Genomic DNA, 25,451 nt, shown 5'->3' with positions numbered 1-25,451 from the left:
AACCTGTGATCTGATACCATTGATCCGACAAAACATAAAATATCTGATAGTATTTTTAAAAAAAATTGATTAAATTACTCATATATTTTTAATATTACATAAATCAGTGATTCCTTAGAATTTGATGAAATTTTATTATGTTATCCAAATAAAAAATGATAATATAAAAAAACTTATTGATATGAAAATATTAGTTTATATTCTTAATTAGTAACTTATTATAAGTTTGTGTTTTTATTTTAGATTTAAAAATTTATTTTAAGATAAGTTTTTAAAATATTATTGAACACTCGTAATTGCCATATCAATATTATGTATAAAATGACATTATGCATGAAAAATGATATTCAAATATGTATATGATATATGATGTAGGATATAGGATTTTGGTTTGTATTGAAAATCTGTATAATATTCAAATGATCGATTTTAAATATTGATATGTATATTTAAGAAAATAATATTTTCATGTTTGTTAATTTATTTATAGGTCATAATATATTTATACTTATATTCAATTTAAAGTTAGTATATCTTTTAAATATATATATATATATATGCTCATTATTTATATATTCATTTAGATGTATATGTAGGCTCAAAACCAAAAGACTTAAATGTTATTAATGAATTTTATTAAACACTTGTAAAAATAAGAGTATTTTTGAGAAAACTGCAATTTTCGGTATAATTTGAGAATTATCTTCTTTTAATGGTATTGATATAATTATATATACTTCAAATATTCAATTTCATATTTATTTTCATATGGTATCTAACAATAAGTATTTAAAATTTAAATAACTACCTTAAATACTTAATTATATATAAATAAATATATATTTTTTATGTTTTGCTTTTAAATTTTAGATTTTATTTTTAATATATATCTGAACTGATTCGATATAACCTGAATCCGAATGATATATGATTACTTTATGGGTTCTATGATGTCATACAAAACCGACCCGATGTGTTATATTCGAATCCGACCCGTACTTGCAAATTTACTAAAATGGAACCTAGGAGGTGTTATAAAAGAAAACCGAAATTCGAAAAACCCGATCCGAATGCCAACGGGTACCCGAACGTCCAGACCTAAATATAATATAAATATATTAAAACGTTCAATTAAGCCAAGAAACTGTTTCATTATTACTTTTATGACGAGTAAAAAAATAAAATATGTGTGTGAACAAATAAGAGTGTTACAATTTCATATTCCCTGAAGCTAGTCAATCCTTTCAAGATTAAACATTACCATATCCTCGAGAGCTGATCTGAAACCACTTCTAGGAAGACAACTCAAGTTCGTTAAAGCAAGCTCTGCTTTCTCCTTGGCCAACTCTTGAGCTCTCTTGATCCCACCACCACTTCTAACCATTTCAATCGCTTCTTCAAGCGATCCAGGCTCGCAAAACTCAGACTCAATGATCTCTCTTAGCCTCGGCTCATTCTCTAGGGCGAAGATCACTGGCGCCGTTATGTTACCTTTAGCTAAATCATTTGCTGCAGGCTTCCCTAGCTGCTCTGAGGATTGAGTGAAGTCCAAAATGTCATCAACTACTTGGAAAGATAATCCAAGATTTTTCCCGAACTGATACATTTGCTCTGCTACTTCGCTTTCGACGCTACTGAATATTGCAGCTCCTTTGGTGCTTGCAGCTACTAATGAAGCTGTCTTGTAGTAACTCTTGAGTAAGTAGTCATCGAGCTTGACGTCACAGTCGAATAAACTCGATGCTTGCTTTATCTCACCGCTTGCAAAGTCTTTGATCACCTGAAAAAAGATAAATCAAGATTTTTTTTTCTTTGAATAAAAAGGTCCGGAGCCGATAAACAACAACATGTAATATTAGTTTTGTTCTTGAGCATTGAGCACCTCTGACATAATGGTCATTAAACTTTCCAGTTAAGGTAACGACCTTTGGTGATAAACCAAGATTCAGACTTATAGTGTTGTTGTATTGTCTGTCTACCTTCTTCCAATCTCAAGAAAAAGGAAAAGAATCTTGTACTAACCTGACTTATGAGCTTAATGACTTCTAGGTTCTCAAGATTAGCCAAGTACCATGACGCTTGAGCAAACATGAAATCACCAGCTAGCACAGCTACTCTTGTTCCGAAAAGCTCGTGAACCGTTTCCTTTCCTAACAATCACAAAAAAAAAAAAGCTTTAAGAACACTTGCCAGATAAAATGTAAATCCAGATCAAAACTTTTGTCTCACCTCTTCTCATATCACTTTCGTCTAAGACATCGTCGTGTATCAAACTTGCGGTGTGAATCATCTCAATGATCTCAGCTAAACGCCGATGCTCTACCGTAAGCTCCCTGCACCAAAGATTTAACTAGAAATCATCATTTTTATTGCTAAAAGATTACAAAATCTTTAATGACAGTTGTATAGATTACTTTAGGCCAGCTAGTTCCGCAGTGGCTTGTGATACGAGGAAGACCAAACCAGGTCTCATTCTCTTACCACCAGCACTGAATATTTGCTCAGCTGCAGATATCAGAACCGGATTCTCTGCACCAACAATCTAATAACATAGAAGAGGCACTTACACTTAACACTCTATCTCTCACTTTTAAGACACGAGATAGAAGTAAAAACTAACCGAGAGAAGATTGTCGTTCAAACTCTGTAGATCATCAGCCACTACTTCAAACAGACTCTCCAAAGATATTGGCTTTCGTGACTCTTGCCTCAGATTGATCATCACTGTTTTATCTTCACCAAGACCTACACAATCAGAACCCATCAAACTCCAGAACCGAAACAGAGGAAGCATTTAATTACTTAACCAAACCAAACAGAGCAATCATTCAATTGATTGTTTTAAGAAGAAAAAAAAAGCTAAATATCCATACCATTGACCAGAGCACTCTCCTTGGGTTTCGCCGGAATCGCTTTGCAGCTCCCTGAATCTCGCCGGAGAAATACCAAGTTTCCAGCACCGTAGCTTCTTCTACCAATACTACAAACTGTCTTCGAACAGTTCCCAAAGAAGATTCCACGAGTTGTAGGAGAAGAGCTAGAAGAGCACCCGCATGGCATCAGATCAAGAACACTCGTACCACCCAAGTCTATATTCCGACAAGACATCATCATGTCTCGAAACTTCGGAAACTGAGAGTCTTGTTAGATTATGAACACGAGGGAAGTGTAAAAAGTCTTGATTTTGTTTGGGTGGACGAGACAAAACCACATGAGAACTCTCTCTCAAAACTCGACCTTTGGAGGAGAACAAGAGAGAGAGATTTTGAGATTTGTTGTGTCCGTTTTTTTATTCAATATACAAATGGTGAGAGGGAAAAAAAACATTACTTTATCAGTTCAGAAGCTGATATGTCACCACGTGTACAGTACCTATTGGTTTATCATCTAAGTCGTATCAAATTATTTCGATATTATAGAATATCCTTTTCCGATATCAATAAAGTTAGGAGCTCATTACAATATTAATTTTTTTTAGATCTCACTCAGTAACTTTATAACTCTTTTCCTTACCCTACAATAGTACAATTATTAGGTTCTAGAAAAATTAAATACTCTTTCCGTTTTTAATATAAATTATTTAAAAAAAGAATTATGTTTCAAATTATATGACGTTTTCTATTTACTATGTAAAAATTATTAACACTTAATGTTATATGACCAATGATAATATACATTTTATTTTATTATTAGTTAATTTATGATTAGGTAAATAATAAATAATATTTTTGTTTAAAAAATATAAAAAATTAATGATTTTCTTAATCTACGTACACAATTCTAAAACTATTTATATTAAGAAAACAGAAGGAGTATTAACAAAAGAAAAACTGAATTACATATTTACTGTTGTCAAAAAAAAAGAATTACATACTTGATACTTCCATCCATTTGCATGATTGCAGTTAGATTATTAACTTTCTTTTTAGTTATCTTACAATTTTAATCCATGTAGTTTTACTTTTTAAATGACGTGTTCATGCCAATGAACTACCAATCAAAACTTAGTAATGTTATCTTGTCGAATACATTATACATCATTTTTTTTGTCTGAATATGTGATTTGTCTTAATTTAAAGTTATTTCTTTAATCTATATACTAATAAAAGTGAGCTTTTGAGGCTCCATAGGGCGTCCACATCAGCGAAAAAAACATCTTCTAAAAGATGACATGTGGCATTAACAAAAAAATAAAAATAAAAATAAAATACATGTAAAGAAAAATAAATAAATATACAGTATAAAAAATTAAAATATTACATTAAAAATAATAAGTAAATATACAATATAAGAAAAATAAATAAAAAGTAAATATATAATATAAGAAATATAAATATTACATTAAACATCTACCATAATTTATCATCTGATATAAAATAAAGAAAATTAGAATACGTAAATTTATAATTAAAAAATGAAAAAAACTAATTTAACATCTATCTGAAAAATATATCTATACTAATAAAAGAGAGCTTTTGAGGCTCCATAGAGCGTCCAAATCAGCGGAAAAAAACTTCTTCTAAAAGATGACACATGTAATTAACAAAAAAAAAATATACATATAAATAAAAATAAATAATAAGTAAATATACAATATAGGAAATAGAAATCTTACATTAAAATAATAAGTAAATATATGATATAAGGAAAAATAAATAATAAGTAAATATAAAATATAAAAAAGAATAAATAATAAGTAAATATAATATATAAGAAATAAAAACATTACATTAAATATATATCGTAATATTATCATTGGTATAAAAGAAAAAAATTAGAATAAGTAAATATCTTATTATATAAAGTTTGGTTCTTCAAAATTGCTAATTAACACGATTTTGACACATGACAATTATATATTTAAGATTGTAACATGTGTTAATATTGTTTTTTTTCCTAAAATTATTTAAAAAAAAGATAACTGTAAAAAAAAATGATAGTAATTATCCTTTTTAAAAATCTTAAACCAAAAAATTGTAGAAGAGTGTTTAATGTTAATTTTCTTTTATTAGTTCTTAAAGTTGTTAATTAACATGATCGCGACACATGACAGTTATATAATTAAGATTGTGACATTTGTTAATACTATTTTTTTTTCTATCATAAAAAAACTATAATTATTCACATATTAACACGATTTTTTGAAAAAAATAATTGTAATTTTCTTTTTTACAAATCCTATACCAAAAATGATTTGTACAAATAATTTATTTAATATTAATTTTTCTTTACTAAAATCATAAACCAAAAACAATTTGTACAAATAATTTTCCTTTTTCTAAAATAATAAAGAAAAGATAACTGTAAAAAAATGATAGTAATTATCCTTTTTAAAATTCTAAAGCCAAAAAATTGTAAAAGAGTGTTTAATGTTAATTTTCTTTTATTAAGATCTGATTTTTTGAAAAAAGTAATAGAAATTTTCGTTTTTACAATTCCTATACCAAAAACGATTTGTAAAAATAATTTATTTAATACTAATTTTCCTTTTCTAAAATCATAAAAAAAAAGATAACTGTTAAAAATATTAATAGTAATTATCCTTTTTAAAACGTTTAAACACAAAATTGTAAAAGAGTGTTTAATGTTAATTTTCCTTTATTCAAATCCTAATTAAAAAGATCATAAACCAAAAGGAACTACAATTATTCACATCTATATATAGGACTAAGCTCTCTCATATTTTGACACTTCTCATATTTGATCAGCAAGCATAAAGAAAAATATTAGGTGAGTTTTTTGGTCATCGCATGTTCTTTTCTTCTTATAAACTGATGTTAAATTTTTTTTTCATTATTGTCATGCTGGGCACGTAAGTTGTTGCCACAATAATGCTTAGGAGTTTGTACATACAATATATAATTAGTTATGATGTTGTACATAAGTTAATGTCAACGCCAATTTATTACTTTAATACGTTTAATTATGCTTATGTGTGTTCGTTCTATTTATTATTTTCTAACTGAAATTGTAATTCAATTTGCTACTAGGAATTATCAAGAAACAATGGCTTCAGAAAGTTATTTAACACTAGATCATTTAAATAAGAAATGTCCTTACCGTCGTACTGAGTACGTCTTACTAGAAAGTGGGAAGCAAGAAATTTAAATAAGAATAACGAGCTTATAGGAATAAATTTTCTCCTACTTGATAAGATGGTAAATATTTTATTTAAAAAAAATATTATATAGTTTTATTGTTAAAAATAATTTGTTTATTATATAGGAAAATACAATTCAAGGTTGTGTGCATCCTTCTCTTATTGAAAAGTTCGGAGATGGATTACATGAAGGGGCCATTATTGAAATCTGCAAATTTAATTTGCAAGATTACAATAAAAACTACAAAATCTCATATCATAAATTTCAGATAAGATTGACCGAGAGAACAACAATTGCATGTGTGGAGCAACAATTACCTCAAACATCGCTTGAAAATTTTCTATTTCGAAACTATGAAGAGTTTGCTCAACTGAAAGATTCAACATATGATTTATATGGTAATATTTTGTATTTTCTTTGGTCAGTTATTTCTTTATCTTTCCCCTTTTGACTTCGCTTTATATCTTCAGGATAGTTAAATCTCTTGCAGTATTGAATGCAAAGATTGATAGGTTTAAATAATTATTACATCGACTGAAGTTGGATCCTTTCGTATAGAGTCTGCTTGACATTGGTTGATGCATTTGTATGTTTAGTAGGTCATTGATTGATTGATTACTAGGAACACATAATCTGTTTTTTTGTAGCAATTTGGTTGTCAAACATCATATGTTTCTGTCAAATTATTCGGTATTTGTAATGAATTTTGCTTGAAATAACATTATTATATAACACGATTTTTGTTACAGATGTAATCAAATATATAAAGAATATTGAGAAAACGGATGTTCTGTCCTCCGAAGAGTTATTCAACTTTATTGTTAGAAAGGTATATTTTTCAATTCCAATTCTATTAATCAATTTCGATTTTTATTTTTTATTTCTCTTTTACAAAAATTTTATCTTATACAGTAGAATTGACATACAAGCAACACTATGGGCTGAAAAAGCAGAACTATTTGAAGATAAATATCGCGCTTTGAAAAGTAATAATATTTTTCTTATCATGACAAGTGTTTTGATCAAGACATATCAAGGTGTCATTTGTCTCTCAGCATCTTCTGGGACTAAATTCTATTTGAATTATGATTTTGATTCTGTTACCGACTTTCGAAAAAGGTACTATTTAAAAGTTCAGTTCGGGTTCGGATAACCTATTTAAATAATTTTTGAAAATTTAAAATTCATTATATACTTTAAATCCTCAAAATCAATAAATACAATAATATATTACATATAAATTTGAATAACATATGTTAAAACACCTAAAATTGACATATAAATTGGAGCTGTCAAAAAAAAACATATAAATTGGTTTGGTTTGAACATTTTGATAGAGAATCAATAGAAATTTCAAATATATTTTGGTGTTTTCAGTATATTTTAGCTATCTTAGACATTTAGTTTTAACTATTTGTTTATATTTTCAAGTGTTTTACACACCTTAAAAGTATCTTATATATTTTGGATGTTATTAATATACATTAAATCTAAAAATAATTAATATATTTAGGTATATAAATCTATTTAATATATATTCAGATACCCAAAATACTTCGTTTCATTTCTCTAGATACCAAAATTTTGAACCCGTTCGAATATTTAATCAATTTCAATTCAGGTTCTATATTACTTTTTGGATCGGGTATGGTTCAGTTTTTTGGATTTTGTTTTTTTTTTGCCCAGCCCTATATTAATCTCTATTTCATAGTAACATACGAAGACGTTTTCATTAAATTAATATAATAAAAACATGTTATAAAAAATCTTTTAAAATCATTCCAAATTACTATTAATATAGCCTTGCATCATTCCAAAATACGATTTGAGTTGAACTTGAACATGATTATTCCAAAACAGACGATATAGTCTGATCATTAAAAGGTGAACTATTTATAAAAAACAAAAACAAATTATTAAATATTGTAAAACACAAAAGACAAACATCATAAATTATGTAGAAAACAGATTTAAATTCAAAAATGTGTCCACAACATATACATATATTCTAAAATTGATGTAAAATTTTTTTACATTCTTTATATGTTTTCATAAAATTAAAAATCAAACAAAATCCGTGCAACGCACGGGTCCATACCTAGTAAAAAATAAGAAGAAATAAACATTAAGTAAATATACAATATAAAACATGGAAAAACTAAATTAAACATTTATCTGAAAAATATATAGTTAAATGGATAGTGTACATTTAAATAAATAATAAGCAAATATATAATATAAGAAATATAAATATTACATTAAACATCTATCGTAATATTATCATTTGATATAAAAGCAAGAAAATTAGAATAAATAAATATACAATATTGAAAAATTCTCTAGGATAGCCATTTTTAAGTTTTTGTTACAAAATAGCTATAAATGAGAAAAATGACCAAAATAAGTATTATTAAAGAGTAAAAATACATTTATACCCTATGATTAACTAACATAAACTTATAGTTTAGAGTTAAGGGGTGGGGTTTTGAGGATAGGATTTCAAATTTTTAAAAATAAAAATTAAAAATTAAAATTTTCAAAATAAAAGGGGCTATTTTGGTCATTTTCTTTATTGAATGCTATTTTGTGACAAAAACTTAAAAGATCTATTTGAGAGAATTGCTCTACAATATAAGAAAAAATGAATAATGAGTAAATATACAATATGAGAAAGGAAAAATTATATCAAACATCTATTAGAAAAATGTATAGTTTTCTAATTTTTTCTAAGGAAATATGTATTCATACAAGCATATAATTTAGAATTTGTTGTTGTTCAGAATACAACGTTCAAAAAAAAATATATGGTTGACATTTGAAAATAAAAATAGCCCCGCGCGTAGCGCATGTTAACTCCTAGTACTATATAAGATATGGCATATCTAACTTTAATTACAAATCTTTTTAAATTTGGAATAGAGACAACTAAGTACTACCATAATCAATTTTAACTTTTACAACTAGGGAGCATGGACCAGCAATAGTTGGGGTCATAAATGGCCACGCAAATTTATATAATCAAGCCTACGAAGCAAATTTCGTATCTCCTTTCTTTCTTGTCGGAAACTAACAAATATCTCAATCAGTTTTAAAAAGAAAACAAAAATTGCTTTCCACTAATTAATTTTAAAATCACTGAGCTTTACAGAAGTTGGTAACACTAAGAGACTTGGCTAAAAGTTTTAAGGAAAACTCATAACGTCGGAACAACCAAACACCACATTTTTTTTAAGAAAACACAACTTGCTTTCCACTAATTGATTTTTACATCACTGAGCTTTACAGACGTTAGTATCAATAAGAGACTTAGCAAAAAGTATTAAGGAAACCTCAATAATAACAGACAGTTGATTGTAAGAGTGTGTTTTGACATTCAAATGCTCCTTACGATCCTGCAAAAAGATTCAACAAACCAAAATTTCAAGACCTTTACTCTCTTTGCTTCAACCAAAAGCTATTATATCTCTCACCTTCCAAGCCGAGATAGCTCAGGTTCCGCCAATAGCATATCTTGCAACGGTTTCGCATCTGTGTACCTTTCGCTAGAACTACAAAACAAGAAAACAAATGTCACAAGATAGAGAGAGACATAAGAGAGATAGAAATAGAGATCTTTCTTACTCGCAGATGTGATCGACAGCAAGCAATCGATGACGAATAACGAAATCACGACCAACGTAAGTCACAACCAATGAACCAGCATCAGGATGTGGCCAGCTTCTTGAAGTAGGGAACCTGAGGATGAAAGTCCCCGGTTCTTGACTTTGAAGTGAATGTTCCGCCTCTTCTTTAGTAACGAACCCTTCTATCCATTTAGGCGAACAAGAGCGCCACATCCCGTTAATCAATCCTCTGGATATAGAAGTAGCAACAGGGAACAACCAACACCACATCTTCTCAAAATTCTCTTGAGTTATGTAATCGTAGCATCCACATATCCTCCTTAGTAGCTCAAAATCCTGACAAACAATGTCACATTATGAAAACTAAACGTCCAAATCAAAACTTTGATATATGAGAAAAGAGAGAAGAACCTGGTGAGTGAGAGATCTACTGCTGCATTTAGCTATTCTCATGAAATGTTCTTCAATCTCAATCACCACATTGTCCCAATGAACATTTTGATAGTTCCGGGAGATCAGAATCCACGCATTTGTTCCTTCTGCTATCAGCTTTCTCGCCATTTTGATTTGATAACTGACCAAAAATAAAAAAGAATCACGTTTCAACTTATTCTCTGTGATTGAGAGACTGATTAAGTATATATTTACCCGTGATGGGAGCACCCGGAGTAGAGAGAAACTTGATCTGCAAACTCAGAAACTTCCTCATCCCCTGCGTTGTTTGTGATTTCCTTCATAATGAGAGATCTCTCTGTCAAGTTTCCAAGGCAGTATTTGAAAATCGTCGAGTCTGAGATTGTATATCCTCTAGAACCCGTTGAGCCTCTAACTTCAGTGTTGTCTGAGTCAGTTGAAGATTGATCTTCTTCTTCTTCTTCCTCTTCTTCGTCCTGGTTCTGAGGTCCCCATGCCATACTAGTACCATTTCCACCCTCAAACTAACTCAGAGAAAAACAACAATGCAGAATAATTAGTAAGCTTTGGCATAGAAAAAGAGAAATGTAAATCAGAGAGAAACTGGATTTTACCTCACTCTCAGGAATCTTTTCTTCTCCAAATTTGATTCGTTTCATAGACAAGGAGCTATCTGAAGCTCCATTACTTGATGGCACTCCTTCAACTAAAGGACTCAACCTTTTAGGGGTAACAGAATCACCACCGGTCCTTGAGATGCAACGCATCTGGTTGGTAAAAGCTTCGAGGAACGGGTAACATCCCTTGTTTGGTATTTCGAATTTGATACAGAACAATCTCTTGTCACACTTGGAATAATGCTTTAACCAAAAAAAAAAGTTAGAAAATGCCACAATGTCACTCACAATGGCTTAGACTTACAATCACTACCTGAGATATTTTGAGTTTCAAGGAAGCACATCCGTTCAATAAGGTGCACGGTTTATCTTCCGCTGAGAACTCAACTCCATCATAGCTTACAAGAAGGGGAGCCTCCAAGTCACTAGTCTTCTCAACAGGCGTCCCGCTATTAGCATACAGTAGAGAAGCCACAACCTAGGTGTGATCAAACCAATCAGACATGTTTTGCCAAAGGTAAACAAGTTTAGACAAAAGAATAAAGAGTATAAACCTGCACATCCTTGCGCACAGGTTGTCCAATAGCATTTGATAAAACAACATCCAAAGAAAAAATCATCCCGCAAGATGCCTATTAAGAAAACAAAGATGTTCAGTGAGAACATCAAAAGCATAATACAGTTAAGCAATAAAAAACTCTTTAAACCTTTTCGCCAACAATACTCCAAACACCATCTTCATCTACTTCGCAGGTAGATGGCTTCTCAACAGATAACCATAAAGGTGGGTCCTGCGGCCAAGAAATGAATAGCAAAATAAAGAAACATAGGAGAAAGAGTCTTTTAAGACGGCAGATACTTTAAACAGATAGATACCTTTGTGTAATGATTGTTTACATGGACAGTAGAGGGCAAAACTTCTCCACAGTGGATGAAACCTTGAACGCTATAACCATCTCCACCAACACTAAACAGCGAAACCCTTCGCACATTATCTGAGTTCGTGCCATTGGTCATTACAGAAGTCAAAAGTTTCTCTCCTACCATCTTTCCACAAATGTAAAGGCGCATGTAGTTTCTAGAAACCTAAGAAACAAACAGAAATCAATAAATTCAAAGAGTTACTTATTGATATAAAGAGTGTTGTGTCTTCAGAGATGTTATTTATTACCTCACAACCCACATGAACCCATCTTTGAAGAGGGAACTCAGCCGTTGTAGAAACGTTAGGAACCTCGGTCCACGAAGCAGTGTTTACAGGGTCAGGAGCTTCCTTGTGAAGGAGTGTCAACGGCAAAAGGATCATCTTCTTGTTTTCATCTAGCACCAGGAAAGGCGCACTAAAACTCATGTCGGAATGAACCTAAGAAGAAAAACCGTTAGAAAATCTCAAAAGATCCACCCATATCTTCCCTCTATTCCAAAGGTTGAAACTTTTACACGGATATGCGAATCTACTCTATTACAGAACCGAACAGATGAACATTTTTCCGACAACACAAAACATAAAAAAAAAAAAGATTACTTTTAGTTCTCGAGACCTTACCTGTCTGATGATTGTTGAAGGGTACGTGGTGGAATCCAAGAGATAAACCCAGAAGCAGAGAGAGAACGTCTCGAACTCTTGCTTCTCCACTTCGACATCGACATTGAAATCCTCTAAGAGAGAGTACTTCTCGGTGTCGAGTGCACAACCATCCGCCATTATAACCACCCTGAAGGAAGGAAGAAGAAAAAGCTCTCGACTTTGCGAGCGAAGCCCTTGAGAAAAGAAAAACTTCGATCGGGAGAAAAGGAGAGACCTTTGCTATCACTCGCTTTTCTCGTTACACAAACAAACTCAATCGGTATTAGCTTTAAAGGAAACTGAAAAGAAAGGTCTTTCTCTGACGGCTGTTAATTAACGGTTGGTACCGTCTTCCGGTGGTTTCAGTCTATAGGGAAGATCAGGGAATAATCTAGTGCTGCGCGATCACGGTACTAAACTGTATCTAGCCAATCAATATTTTAGATCTTTTTACTGGCCTTGGTACAGTAACATTTCGTCTTTTCTTTTGTAATTTGATTTGGTTTATTCTGATTTGATACAATACAACTATGATTTTATTTGGTTTTCTGTTAAGAAAAATCAAAGTATAATTAAAATTTATTTAATCATTAATATATTCATGTTAATTACAATATTTTAACCAATAGTCGTTTAGTTGGTTCAGACTCTGTTACACTAAAATGTATAATAAATTTCAGTCCGGTTTGACTATTTCGAATTGTTTCGGTTTGTTTTTCTATTTGGATGCCCTAAACATATCTTTCTCAATTCCGATGATATTAACAATCAAGATTCTTGATGAGTTCATTGACATATGTCTTCTATAAGCATTTAAAAGAAAAAATTACACTATTCCACTTGAATACCGGTCTTTGGTACAACAATGTCGAAATCAGATACAGTCCATTCTGCAATTTGGTTCTTGCTCATATATATTTCAGTTCCTAAATCTATTGACGACCAGTGTCTTTTCACCGGTTCTGTCCCTGGATCCTGCAAGTTTGTGTTGTAAACAAAAAAAATTGTAATAATGTATTTACGTTAATGCTAACATGCAGGTATATTTATAGATGGATTACTACAGTACCTGGTAAAAGTGAAGTGACTGAGAGAGTTTTCCGACATCAAGTTCCCAAGTTCTCGGATCTCCAATCCAGCCTTGTCCTTTCTTTGTCGGATACCCAAACTCTTCCCACACAGGATGAGGCAAGATCTGCAGAATCTCCTGCGGCTGTGGATTACTGTACGGGTCGCAAACATCGTACGGAGCTTCCGCGAAACGCGCGTTTCCAGGAACGCAGTAGTAGTGATACGCTTCGTAAGGGAACCTCTCCTTGTCCGTCCTGTGAACTTTAGTCCCGTTTGGAAACGCGTGCTGCGGTGGACAAGCGCCTAGCCGGTTGGGGCTGCAAACGGCCGTTGACTGGGGGTTGATTATCATCTCGCTGTACCTAGTGACGTCGCTTGTGACGTCACCGTCGCATTCGCTACCGTCGTTTTTCCAGCAGCTTCCCATGTCCATTAGATAGAACTGGCTCCCTGAACCGCCACCTTTTAGAATCTCTAGCTTGAATCTAACCTTGAAGTCCGGCGATTTCAGCGTCTTGTGCGTCATAGAAAGATTACAAAAAAAAAAATTATCAAAATTATAAAAAAAAAGATTACAAAACAGAGTATTTTAGTTCCAAAACCATTATAGAGTTACATGTATGGAGTCATAAATATTTTTTTATGTTACTCTTAATAAAAATATTTTTTTTCTATACCATGGAGAATGTACAATCTACGTATAATAACTCTTAAAAATTAAGGGATTTATCTCTTTGGAGAATGTACAATCTAATGAAACTTAGAATTGGAGAAAATATCTCTTTTTCTCTCTTCTCTCTCCTCATCTGTTCCCTTGTTACTGTTCACTCGTTCTAATGGCAGGAGTTTCCTCGCTCCAGCAAGCGTCTGATCCACCAGATCCTGGAGCTGATAACCATGGCTCTGGATCCTCTCTTCACCCATCCCAATTTCCACCGTTACCTCTTTCCCCTGAAGCCGCATCAAAGCCTCAGGTTACTCCTCCAATCCTCCCTTCCTCTCCTTGGGGTGTTGGGAAGATGGATACTCTTAGGTCTCCGGATAATCGCTCTACTACTATAGTCAACCAGGAATCTTTTTCCATGACTATGGATATTTCTCCTACTATAGTGCCGATTCAGATCTCTGAAAAAGGATTGAGAAAATTACAGGTGCTTCCATCAGCAAAAACTAAAGAGATAGACTGTATCTCTGCTCAGTATACTACCCTTCCAGCAAAGACAAAAGGGTCATCTCCTCCTACCGCAGCCATATTATTTGGTACTGTAGCAAACCCTAGACTTGATATCACTACTCAGTCTACAACGGCTTCAGAGTCTTCAAAAGACCTCCCGCCAGCTACAAGACCAGAGATAGTACTAAATCTTTGCTTTGAATCTAAGAAGGTGACTCCTTCTCTGCCAGACTCAGATCCTCCTCCAACTGGCCAAGCTAAAACTTCTGGTCCAGCGGGTCCAGCAGAACCGTCTCCCACAGGGGAAGCAAACTCGAGAAATCTCCCTCGCAAAGATCCTCAAGCTAGCGGGAATTCCTCTAAGCCTCCCCCCTCAGATAGCACTTATGCTGGAAAAGCTAAGATGGGAACGGATAGATCGTTGGAAAGATTAGCTCCTGTGACTTTCTCTCCAGCAGGAATTCCCCAAGTCAAAATCCCAGATGAGGTCTTCAATCGTGGAGCTGAAGCACATAAAGATTTTGTCTTGGGAGTCTTCACTGGGAAAACCCCTTCCTACAGCCAAATTCAAAGCGTACTGACTCACATTTGGGGAAAAGGCACCAAACTGGTTATCCATCTCAGGCCTCAATCTCACTCTATGCTAGTAAAAATTCCTAATGAATACATTCGCCGGAAAGTTGTAGAGCAAGAGATTTGGCATATTGGGACTTCTATGTTTTATGTCGCACAATGGAGTGCCCAACTAGCCATTACGCCTCCCACGATGGACTCCATACCCCTTTGGGCTCATGTTCGAGGTGTTCCCTTTGATCTCTATACAAGAGAGGGGCTCAGTCTAGTGGCTGGCAATATTGGAGATCCGGTGGAAGCTGATGAATTTACTATTCGAATGGTCAGTCTTGATGTCGCTCACGTCAAGGTCAGAGCTAACTGTACAAAGCCTCTCCCTTCAGTGGCTGAGCTTATCAGGAGTGACGGAACTATCATCTCAATTTCGGTTACGTATCCTTGGGCCCCGCCGACTTGCCCTTGTTGTAATCGCCTAGGTCACCTTGAGCAAAGATGTCCTAACGCAAAGTGGGCTCCAACTGCAAAGGGTTCATCTAATGCGCCAAACACTGCTAATCAGCCTGAGCATCAAAAATCGCCTTCTCATTCTCAACCAGCACCCTCATCTCCCTCTAAGGACAAGGGAAAAGGACATCTCCATCCCTCCTCTTCTTCTGCTAAGGATGATGCAGTTGCTGCTGCTGCTTCAACCAGAGATTCGGTTATTACTGCTGACTGTTATACACCGTTTGATAAAGCCCTTGAAAGGACCATCTTCTCTAAAGATACTCTGGTTGCTATCCCATTCTCGCCAGCCATCGTATCTCATGAGGGTGGACCTCAAGTTTTGAAGCCGTTTATAAATGTCTCCTCCTCCAAGAAAAGAAAAGGATCCCATCTGAGTAGAAGATCTTCCCCTGAGTCTACTGGAGGGACCATCAGCGCAAATTTATTCTCAGAAATTTCTTTGGCTAATCCTTTTTCTCTATTGGAACCCCGGAATCTTGGGCATCTCTCTGCAACAGGCTTCTCCTTCAGTATTAAGGAACCGGATGGGCAATCTGGAGATTCGGTTTCTGTCACAGCCATTGTGCTTCCTGAAGGATCTTCTACCCCTGTAGAGGGCTCTTCTCCTCCTGGGGGAAGAAACACAAAAAATCTTTAATGTCAGTAAACATAACTTTTTGGAATGTCAGGGGATTTAATGATAATGCAAAGCACCCGGCTTTTTGGCACTGGCTTAATAGTAATAATATCTATTTTGGAGCAATTTTGGAGACTCATATTAAGGAGTCAAATCTTACTCGGATAATGAACTCCGTCTGTCCTCAGTGGTCTTTTGTCTCTAACCACTCTGAAGATGATGACGGCCGAATAATAATGTTTTGGAAAGCACCTGCGGCTCTTAGTCTTCTGCATAAGTCAAGGCAAGAAATTACGTGCGAAGTTGTGTACCCGGGACTACCTACTTTCACAATGTCGGCTATTTATGCTGATAATACAGTTGATGAAAGGAAGATTCTGTGGGATACCTTACTGGATGTAAAAGCTAGTCTTTCGCTTCACAATTCTCCTTGGATCATAGGGGGAGACTTTAATGAGATCATCCACTGTGCGGAACACTCCTCTCCTGCTTTCAACAGCATCACACCTCAGATGATAGAATTCAAGGATTGCATTGATGAACTTGAAGTTAGGGATCTTCGGTTTCATGGACCGCCATTCACCTGGTCAAATAAACAACCATCTGATCCTATTTCTAAGAAATTGGATAGAGTGATGATTAATGAGGAATGGTTACTCACCTTCCCAAATAGTCTGGCACATTTTATGCCCCCAGATTTCTCAGATCACACTCCAAGCCTTGTCAATTTGGAAGCTGCTCTTCCCGTTGCTGGCACTCGGCCGTTCAAGTTCTACAACTTCTTAACAGCTCATCCAGATTTTTTAGCTACAATCACTGAAGGTTGGGAAATCTCACAGCCTGATTCTTGGTCTCTCTCTAGCCTAAACAAGAAGCAAAAGATCCTCAAGAAGTATCTTAAGAAACTCCACAAGCACAACTACTCTGAAATCCAAAAAAGAGTAGGAGAATGTAATCAAAACCTCAAGGATCTTCAGCTGGAATCTTTGTCCAATCCATCTGAGGAAACCTTCCTAGCTGAGAAACTCTGTACTGAGAAACTACATCATCTTAGACGTGTGGAAGAAGCCTATTTCCATCAGAAATCCAGAATTCAGTGGTTAAAAGAGGGAGACCAAAACACAAGCTTCTATCACAAAGTAGCAATGGCAAGGAACTACTTCAATACAATCCATGAGCTTACTGATATCAATGGAATAACCGCCACTACTCCAGAGGCGGTAGGCCTTCTGGCTGTCCATCATTTCACCAACGTTTTGGGTCCTCCCTTGACAATTGCTGCTCCATCTCTACAGCAGCAGGTCGACCAAGCAACAGTGTATTCCTGCTCTCCTGTACAAGCAGATGAAATGGTCAGGATACCAACAGTGGATGAGATCATGAGAACAATGTTTAAGTTGAATCCCAACAAAAGCCCCGGACCAGATGGCTTCACATCTCGGTTCTATAGCTGCTCTTGGCATTATTTGGGGAAAGAAGTTACAGCGGCAATCAGCAAATTTTTTACCACAGGAGATTTGCCTACTGCCACTAACTCAACTATCTTGACACTAATCCCCAAATTCCCTGGTGCTTCTTCCATAAAGGACTACAGGCCTATCTCGTGTTGCAATACTACTTACAAGGTTATTTCAAAACTCCTAGTTTCGAAATTAAAACCCCTGCTCCCTGAGATCATATTGCCTAATCAGTCAGCGTTCATCAAGGGAAGACTACTTTTAGAAAACTGCCTCCTAGCTTCTGAGATAGTAAGTGGCGATCACAAGAACAAAGGGCCAAAAAGACTAACCTTGAAAGTAGATATTGCCAAGGCTTTTGACTCTGTCAAATGGGATTTCATCATAGCTACCCTCAGCTCTTTGGATCTGCCTTCGCAGTTTATTCAATGGATCAAAGAATGTATCTCGACGACGGCTTTCTCTGTTGGAATTAATGGTTCACTCCATGGCTTCTTCCGTGGTACTCGAGGGTTGCGTCAAGGAGATCCGCTTAGCCCTTACCTGTTTGGTATAGCAATGAATGTGCTGTCACACAAGCTTAATAAAGCGGCTGAAGATGGAACATTTGGGTATCACCCAAGATGTAAAGATTCAAAACTTACCCACCTCTGTTTTGCAGATGACCTCTTGATCTTCTCAGACGGTTCGCTTCCCTCATTGCAAGGCATCATCTCAGTACTTTCCGACTTCCAGATAATTTCAGGGCTGGCAATCAGTCCTCAGAAATCATGTTTGTTCTCGGCTGGCATCTCAAATGTGGAGATTGAAGACCTTGTCGCTTCTTCCGGAATCCCGCAAGGCTTCTTGCCTATGCGCTACCTAGGCCTCCCATTGAACACAAAAAAGCTTTCGCTCATCAACTGTGAACCGCTACTGCAAAAAATCAAGTCAAAAATGAGCTCTTGGACAGTAAAATACCTGTCTTTCGCAGGAAGACTCCAACTCTTAAGCTCAGTGATCTCGGGGATTATCAATTTCTGGTGTGCTGCTTTCATCCTCCCAGTGGAATGCATCAATCAGATCAACTCGATGTGTGCGGCCTTTCTATGGAAAGGTAATCTGGAGGGGAAGTATACAGCACGCGTGGCTTGGGATTCAGTTACGACACCTAAGGAAGAGGGGGGATTAGGCATTCGAAGTATTGCATCATGGAACCGTACTTGCACTTTAAAGCTTCTCTGGATGCTTTTCTTTAAAACAGAATCTGTATGGGTAGCATGGATCCATCAGAATGTTATTAAAGATAAATGCTTCTGGTCAATGAAAGAGAGCCAATCGCAGACTTGGTTATTCAAGCAGATATTGAGATTGAGACAAACAGCAATCAATTGGATGAGAATATTACCAGGAAATGGGAATTCAATCTTCTTCTGGACAACGCCATGGTCTCCATTTGGCCAACTCATCAACTTTGTTGGTCATAATGGACCGAGACAGTATGGTATTCCCCTCTCTTCATCTCTAGCTTCGCTGTGGGTTGGAGAAACTTGGGATATAGGTCCGGCAAGATCTCAGGAGATGGAGCAAGTCCAGATTTTTCTATCAACTGTATCTCTTTCAGAACATGAGGACATGCCGGAATGGAGCAGACTGGGTACCACTCCTGCAACCAACAACAAATTCGTGTCAGCTAAAGTCTACAACTACATAAGGGAATCAAAGCCTTTGGTTCCGTGGCATCATGTGGTTTGGCTGAAAAAAGGAATTCCAAAGTGTAAGACACTTACTTGGATGTTTGTACTCAATAGGTGCCCCACTCGTGATAGGTTACTGTCTTGGGGATTGCAGACGGATCCTCTCTGTCTTCTGTGTAACCTACTTCCAGAGAGCAGAAATCACATTTATTTCTGTTGCTCCTTCTCCTCTGGAATTTGGAGAAACCTTGCTGCGAAACTTCAGTTTGCCATTATCTCAGACGATTGGGATGATACTTTGCAAGGTCTGATCCGTTACACTGGTGATAACCGGTTGCGCTATCTCACAATCCTATCCTGGCAAACGCTGATTCATGAACTATGGCGTGAGCGCAACAATAGGCTCCACCGATCTCACTTCAAGTCGCAGGAAGCTATATTCTCAACCATCTCCTCCACCGTCAAAAACCGTATCTCATCGCTCCGTGAAACTGACCCAATGGAATCGAGTGCCTGCATGCAACTCTGGTTCTCTCTACCGTGAGACCTTTCGATTACTTCATTGAGGAAGACAACGAATATTTTGATTCTGGGCTTTATTTCTTCTACTGCAAAAGCTCCTAAGCCCATGTTTTCCTTTGGGCTACTCTCTCTCGAGACCAAGAACCATGTGGGGCTCAGAATGAATTTACTAACTTTATCCACTAGAACATTGTAATATTCTCACATTATGTATGCTTTTGCCTCCTTTATAATATATGCACCAAATTTTAGCAAAAAAAAAATTAAGGGATTTCATTTAGCCGACCATAATCAACGAAAAATGAAACAGAGGATTGGATCTTACCATCTTCATCATTCCTCTAGTATCGTAATGATACCCACCGGAGAAGCCACGAGAAGCGTCAGCTCGTAGATAAAGCATCAACCATGGATACTTAGAAGAAGTCTTCAACAAATGATGAAACACCCAACTCTCATTACCACCAACTTTCTTCTCCCATTTCACCTTATAGTACGAGTTATTACCAACCACGGAATCATCTTCTTGGTCAGTATCCAAATCCCAAGTCCCATAAAAACTCCCACTCATAAGCCCTTCTTGATCCACAATGCTTGTGTACTTGTGATGCATCGATGGCATGTTCATACATCCTTTTCCAAAACATGGAAACCTTCCCGTAGGAGGAAAAGGTTTCGCCTTTTTGCCGTTTTCCGGACAAATCGCAGCTAAAGTATCTGTGTTACCGTTCTTCAGCATTATCATCCAAAACTGCCATGGGTTTGGGTCGTCTATGACTTGACATTTGTTTCCTAAGTATATCTCCTTTTGAGCAGCGTAGATATCTGCGCTTTCTCCGGCGTTTATGCCTCCGTATGTTCCGTTCTGTACACCGAGTCTATTGTCTACTTCGTCAACTTTGTGGTTGATCTTCACTACATATGTCCCAATAACATAACAAAACAGTTTTAGCTTGAGGTTTAAGACATCAGTTCTTTCTTCACATCTGCGTTTGCGTTTACAGTTTCTTCAGATGAATCTATAATCTTAAACATCTTCTCAAGCAAAAATTATTTGTTGGTATTGACGTCAGCTATTTGCAAAAATGTTATAGAGAAAAACAGAAAATTGTTTGAAATTTCAAAAATGTGAAAAGATTGTTTGAACTTTCCTTTTTTGGATGTAAACGCAAACGCAGAAATTGCATTTGAAGTAAGAACATAACAACAATGTGGATCTTACCGGGCAAGCTAGAGTAATCGAGATCAAAGCAATCTGCCATTCGTGGGCTTCCCATGTTCTTAGCTTCTTCACCAACCTCGTTGCATTGGTTCCATGATTCTATAGCTACCCTTAAGCTATCATTTTTCATCCCGGGATCTCCCAAAGCTGATGCATATTGGATATTTATTGTTGCACAGTCTGATCCGACAAAGGAATATGAAAGAAATGAAAGTATAATCATAAGTTTGAATGACCCATAGGTATTCTTCTCCATTATCGCAGAGCTAAATCTCTGAAATTTTTCTTATTCTATTTTAGTTAGCTTCATAAGTATATATACAAAGCAGAGGCAACTCCATGGCTGGCGTTATGTGGTAACAAACACATTCTTTTAGTTTTCTTTTCTGTTGTTAACAAATTTAACCAATACTATTAAAATGGAAGGAATTTAAATAAATCTACTTAAAAAATTGTTTGGACCTTTCTTTTTTTTTTTTTTTTTTTTGTCTTCTTTATATATCATATATTATCCCTATTTAATCTCACTTTATTATCAGCAAAATAAATATTATTAATTAGGCTTTGGACGTTTAACTTAAAAAAAGATAATTTAACTGATACAACCCATTCAGAAAAGAAAATTATAAATTCAATTAACTTTTGTTACAGAAAAAAAAATTAACCAAATTAACTTTAGACTTTTTTTTTACAAAATCTCAAATTATGAAGACCGTTTTATACATAAATACATATAAATGTAACATTATTTAAATTGTATGGATTTCTAATAATAAAATATCTGTCACAAACTGATTTTTTTTATAAAAAAATTGATAACTTGATAGAAAATTAAAAAAGGAAAAAAAATAATACTTGCTTCACTATTTTGATAGATTGATAATTAATATATTTATAAATAAACTTAACAATATTTGTTAAAAGAAATTTCTTATACAAGTCAAATATATATTAATATATCAAAAATTTATAAAACAAAAAATAAATTATATTTTTCTCAGTGGGTTAATAACGGTCTTTTTGATTTTCAGATACTTTTACTATATTCATTTTATTATATTCTATCTCACTATATATGAGTTACTAGATCTTACGGTTCGACCACAAGTCTGATTCGGATATGAAAACTCAATGAAAACATTGTATCGGACTGAAATAATAATAATAGAACATCTTTTAAATATTTTAGATATCTAATAATAAACATAAATTCATTTAATATTTGAGTTTACGATCACCAAAAAATACCCGTGTTTCTTAAACGCGGGTCAAAATCTAGTTATCTCTTTAAAATTATGAATTTTCTGTATATTTTTCAACCAACTAAAAATAGAGGTTAACCCTAATTTGTAAGTTTTTTTCCTGTTTATCCATTTGTAGAGAATTATATGTTTTTAAGAAAAAGTACTTCCGTCACATTTTACGCTTGAAGAGACCTGTTGTTGTTATCCACAAGACTGCAAAAGAGGTTGGTAATACGTTAAGTGGAATGTATATCTTACGTTGAGGTTTCTTAAGTTATCTAAAGAATCTTGTGAATTAGTTTTTCCTTACAGCGCACGTTAAGACAAAAGCTACTAAGTTTAGGAGTCGGACAGAATTAATTATTTCGCGACAAATCCTCCACTTGTAAGATATCAGTTTGTGAATAATGTGATCACTATTATTAGGTAAAGCTTTATTATTGATAAAAACATTATTGTCTTATTATAGCAACATGTAGAAGCATTTTATCTTTCTTTTTAACAACACGTATAAGCAATTTCAGCTGGAAAACTTGCCTTTAACAAACAAGATGTAAATAGAGAGAGAGAAGGAAGATCAGATCATAGAGATTGTTTGCAGAAGAAATCAAGAAAACAGAGGAGTAGAACAGAGTAGATATAATTTCTTGGTTCACAAGGCATCAGTTTCTTTAGATTCTCAGACCATGATTGCCATCTGGAATGAACCACCGCTTATTCTGATTTTTTTTAATATCATTCCTCATCGTCCATATTCCCTAACCAAGATGGAGAAATATATATAGATTGAAGGAGTGTGGTAAAGCTGTTTTAACATATTAGGATGGATGCAATGTTTTGATATTATAAGTTAATTAGGAGTCATACGATGACGGTGATATGCTTAATTCCACGAATAGCATGAGACTAACACATAATTTGACTATTATTGGAAAGTTGAGTGACGTGTGCTACTATTCTTACATAAGTACCTCTAAGGACCACTAACGCTAAGAAGCCAAGACGCAGAAGCTATGGTCTTATGATACCAAACATACAAGCTATATTCACTGGTTGTTTAATATCTAAAAGATTTAAACCAAAGACAAGAGAAAAACAGTAACAGAGACATGGACTAGTCTGGAGAAGGCAGAGTTTCTTGGGAAACAAGATACCACATCCCCTTAGATTCTCATTGCATCGAGGTAAGCTTTTCCGTAGAGTTCACGGGAGAACAAGCCCTTCAAGTAGTCTTTAGTTATCAGGCTTTTAAATTTTGCACATTTCTTTTGCTTTTCAACGAGACTTTTCGCTGGAGAAATTTCTTTATTCAGTCCTGGATTATGAAATGTCGCAAAAGACAGCCTTTCTTTCTCCGAGTTCACCACCACGCGATGCTCGATGCTTTTGTATATCCCGTTCGTTATGATCTACATTGCACGTTTATCACAACATCTCTACTAATATGCTATCATATTATATCTTTCCATATAATATGGCTTACCTCTAAGACGTCTCCAACGTTGACAATGAAAGCGTTTGGGAGGGGTTTGACAAAAACCCATTTGCCATCTTTCTTGATTTGGAGACCTTCAACTTCATTTACCTGTAACAGTATGGTGAGTGCGACCGCATCGGAATGCGGAGTTAAACCGATCACCTGATGGGGCTCTGGACATGGAGGGTAGTAATTCATCCTCATACTCTGGAACATATCATCAGCAAATCTTTCTTCAATTTCCTCAGGTTTAATCTTCAGGACTTCTCCCATTTTAGCTATTAAGATCTTAGCTATGCTCTTAACTTTAGCGGAATACATCTCTAATGTGTCTCTGAAAAACATAAAAAAATGTAATTAGAGAGAAGTTGTGGAGTTAGTTGAGAATGTTAACACATTTGTATGCATGCAAAACCTAAAGGGAAGAGGTAGCTTGGGAAATAAGTGAGGCTTGCGTAATTGAGCAGGTTGGATTATAAAGAAGAATATATCTGCCCAATCGAGTTTCTGATCTTCTGAAAGTACAAAAGCTTGTCCGAAACCTTCCATCTCATCTGGTTGCTGCCAGAACATCTTCTTTTCTTCCATGGGGAGGTTGAAGAAATCATGGATCTCCAACTTTGTTTGGTCCAAGAAACATGGGTCAATTCCATGGTTCACAAGCTGTAAATGAGTAAATGACCATAAAGACATAACCACAGTGAATAATACTGAAGAAGTGTTATACTGTAAAAAAAAAAAGAAAGAATAGGTATCGTTTTCTAAGAAAATAGTAAACTCAGACGTGACAATTTTAAAAGAAGCTCCACAATTTTTTTTTTAAAGAAGCTCCACAATTTTAAAAGAAGCTCGACAATTTTAAAAGAAGCTCCACATGACGTATAATATAGGTTATTTTGTAAAACAAAGAAGTTAAGAGACTTTGCCTGGAAAAATCCAAATTCTTTGCAAGCCAAGTCGAGTTTCTGAACCTCAGAGTCAGCGTCCATGGCGGTGGAAGAACACAACCGCTTCATGTCGATGATTGGGATATTGGGTATTAGACCAGAATCATCGGTCACTCCAGACTTATCTTGGTCAGGCTGGACATACCTGGGAGGAACGGTTGTGATCATCTTCTCCTTCACCATCTCTTGAACCGAAGGAACTATAATAGAGCTCCACTGAGTTTCTCCTTTGGCTTCCATAGCGGCTTAGTTTCTTCTTGGATGAAACAGAAAAGTTGATGTATATAAAGCTAAAAACCGACTCTATCTGATTTATGGAAAAAACTACTTAAGAAACAGAAAAATGATGTATATAAAGCTAAAAGCCGACTCTATCTAATTTATGGAAAAACTACTTTTTGGTTTTATCGAGCATATGGAATGAATGATCATATTGAACCATAAAAATATTACGTTTAAGTAAGTATCAAGCGGTTCACTCCGATCAAGGATTTGTTTTTTTCCCCACATGCAATTTTATGAATTATTATGATTATATGGAAATGGGTATAGGACGATGTCGCAAAGATCACATCATTTCTTCTTCTTGTAATATTTACCATATAGTGGTGTCACATATGTAATCAAAGTCAATTGATCGTTG

At 34.8% G+C, this 25,451-nt stretch overlaps 4 protein-coding genes across 4 annotated transcripts; all 4 read right to left on the bottom strand.

Annotated features, from left to right (window-relative positions):
* Positions 1-1,131: 1,131 nt before the first annotated feature.
* On the bottom strand, positions 1,132-3,302 carry LOC106346730 (solanesyl diphosphate synthase 2, chloroplastic). Its single transcript, XM_013786147.3, has 6 exons — positions 2,874-3,302; positions 2,621-2,745; positions 2,415-2,542; positions 2,230-2,333; positions 2,023-2,150; positions 1,132-1,780 (listed from the first exon to the last, which is right to left on the bottom strand). Exons 1-6 carry the CDS (start codon positions 3,112-3,114, stop codon positions 1,232-1,234), a joined length of 1,275 nt encoding a protein of 424 aa, XP_013641601.1. The 5' UTR covers positions 3,115-3,302; the 3' UTR covers positions 1,132-1,231.
* A 5,881-nt stretch (positions 3,303-9,183) lies between these two features.
* On the bottom strand, positions 9,184-12,649 carry LOC106346731 (SH2 domain-containing protein A). Its single transcript, XM_013786148.3, has 12 exons — positions 12,302-12,649; positions 11,927-12,118; positions 11,632-11,841; positions 11,463-11,546; positions 11,310-11,387; positions 11,069-11,233; positions 10,753-10,998; positions 10,373-10,662; positions 10,136-10,298; positions 9,723-10,060; positions 9,572-9,649; positions 9,184-9,493 (listed from the first exon to the last, which is right to left on the bottom strand). Exons 1-12 carry the CDS (start codon positions 12,458-12,460, stop codon positions 9,475-9,477), a joined length of 2,022 nt encoding a protein of 673 aa, XP_013641602.1. The 5' UTR covers positions 12,461-12,649; the 3' UTR covers positions 9,184-9,474.
* A 429-nt stretch (positions 12,650-13,078) lies between these two features.
* Positions 13,079-21,597, bottom strand: LOC106346732. Its single transcript, XM_013786149.3, has 4 exons — positions 21,141-21,597; positions 20,244-20,833; positions 13,392-13,907; positions 13,079-13,297 (listed from the first exon to the last, which is right to left on the bottom strand). The coding sequence occupies exons 1-4, from the start codon at positions 21,394-21,396 to the stop codon at positions 13,154-13,156; spliced, it is 1,506 nt and encodes a 501-aa protein (XP_013641603.1). The 5' UTR covers positions 21,397-21,597; the 3' UTR covers positions 13,079-13,153.
* A 1,689-nt stretch (positions 21,598-23,286) lies between these two features.
* Positions 23,287-25,210, bottom strand: LOC106351345 (protein SRG1). The gene is made up of 4 exons (XM_013791153.3): positions 24,788-25,210; positions 24,277-24,524; positions 23,868-24,195; positions 23,287-23,793 (listed from the first exon to the last, which is right to left on the bottom strand). The coding sequence occupies exons 1-4, from the start codon at positions 25,046-25,048 to the stop codon at positions 23,548-23,550; spliced, it is 1,083 nt and encodes a 360-aa protein (XP_013646607.1). The 5' UTR covers positions 25,049-25,210; the 3' UTR covers positions 23,287-23,547.
* Between the last annotated feature and the right edge of the window lie 241 nt (positions 25,211-25,451).

Source organism: Brassica napus, chromosome A6 (genome assembly GCF_020379485.1).
Source record: "Brassica napus cultivar Da-Ae chromosome A6, Da-Ae, whole genome shotgun sequence".
In the NCBI taxonomy this organism is placed as follows: Eukaryota; Viridiplantae; Streptophyta; class Magnoliopsida; order Brassicales; family Brassicaceae; genus Brassica; species Brassica napus.
This window is presented reverse-complemented; position numbering and strand designations above follow the sequence as displayed.

Coding starts and splice junctions, on each gene's coding strand:
- LOC106346730 (XM_013786147.3), bottom strand. CDS start 3,114: ATGATGATGTCTTGTCGGAATATAGACTTGGGTGGTACGAGTGTTCTT. Junction 2,151..2,229: donor CGAAAGTGATATGAGAAGAG/GTGAGACAAAAG, acceptor TGTGATTGTTAG/GAAAGGAAACGGTTCACGAG. Junction 1,781..2,022: donor TCATTAAGCTCATAAGTCAG/GTTAGTACAAGA, acceptor ATCTTTTTTCAG/GTGATCAAAGACTTTGCAAG.
- LOC106346731 (XM_013786148.3), bottom strand. CDS start 12,460: ATGGCGGATGGTTGTGCACTCGACACCGAGAAGTACTCTCTCTTAGAG. Junction 11,234..11,309: donor CTGTGCGCAAGGATGTGCAG/GTTTATACTCTT, acceptor GATCACACCTAG/GTTGTGGCTTCTCTACTGTA. Junction 10,999..11,068: donor TGAAACTCAAAATATCTCAG/GTAGTGATTGTA, acceptor TTTTGGTTAAAG/CATTATTCCAAGTGTGACAA.
- LOC106346732 (XM_013786149.3), bottom strand. CDS start 21,396: ATGGAGAAGAATACCTATGGGTCATTCAAACTTATGATTATACTTTCA. Junction 20,834..21,140: donor CGATTACTCTAGCTTGCCCG/GTAAGATCCACA, acceptor GGACATATGTAG/TGAAGATCAACCACAAAGTT. Junction 13,298..13,391: donor AGTCACTTCACTTTTACCAG/GTACTGTAGTAA, acceptor ACAAACTTGCAG/GATCCAGGGACAGAACCGGT.
- LOC106351345 (XM_013791153.3), bottom strand. CDS start 25,048: ATGGAAGCCAAAGGAGAAACTCAGTGGAGCTCTATTATAGTTCCTTCG. Junction 24,525..24,787: donor AAGAATTTGGATTTTTCCAG/GCAAAGTCTCTT, acceptor ACTCATTTACAG/CTTGTGAACCATGGAATTGA. Junction 23,794..23,867: donor ACGTTGGAGACGTCTTAGAG/GTAAGCCATATT, acceptor CGTGCAATGTAG/ATCATAACGAACGGGATATA.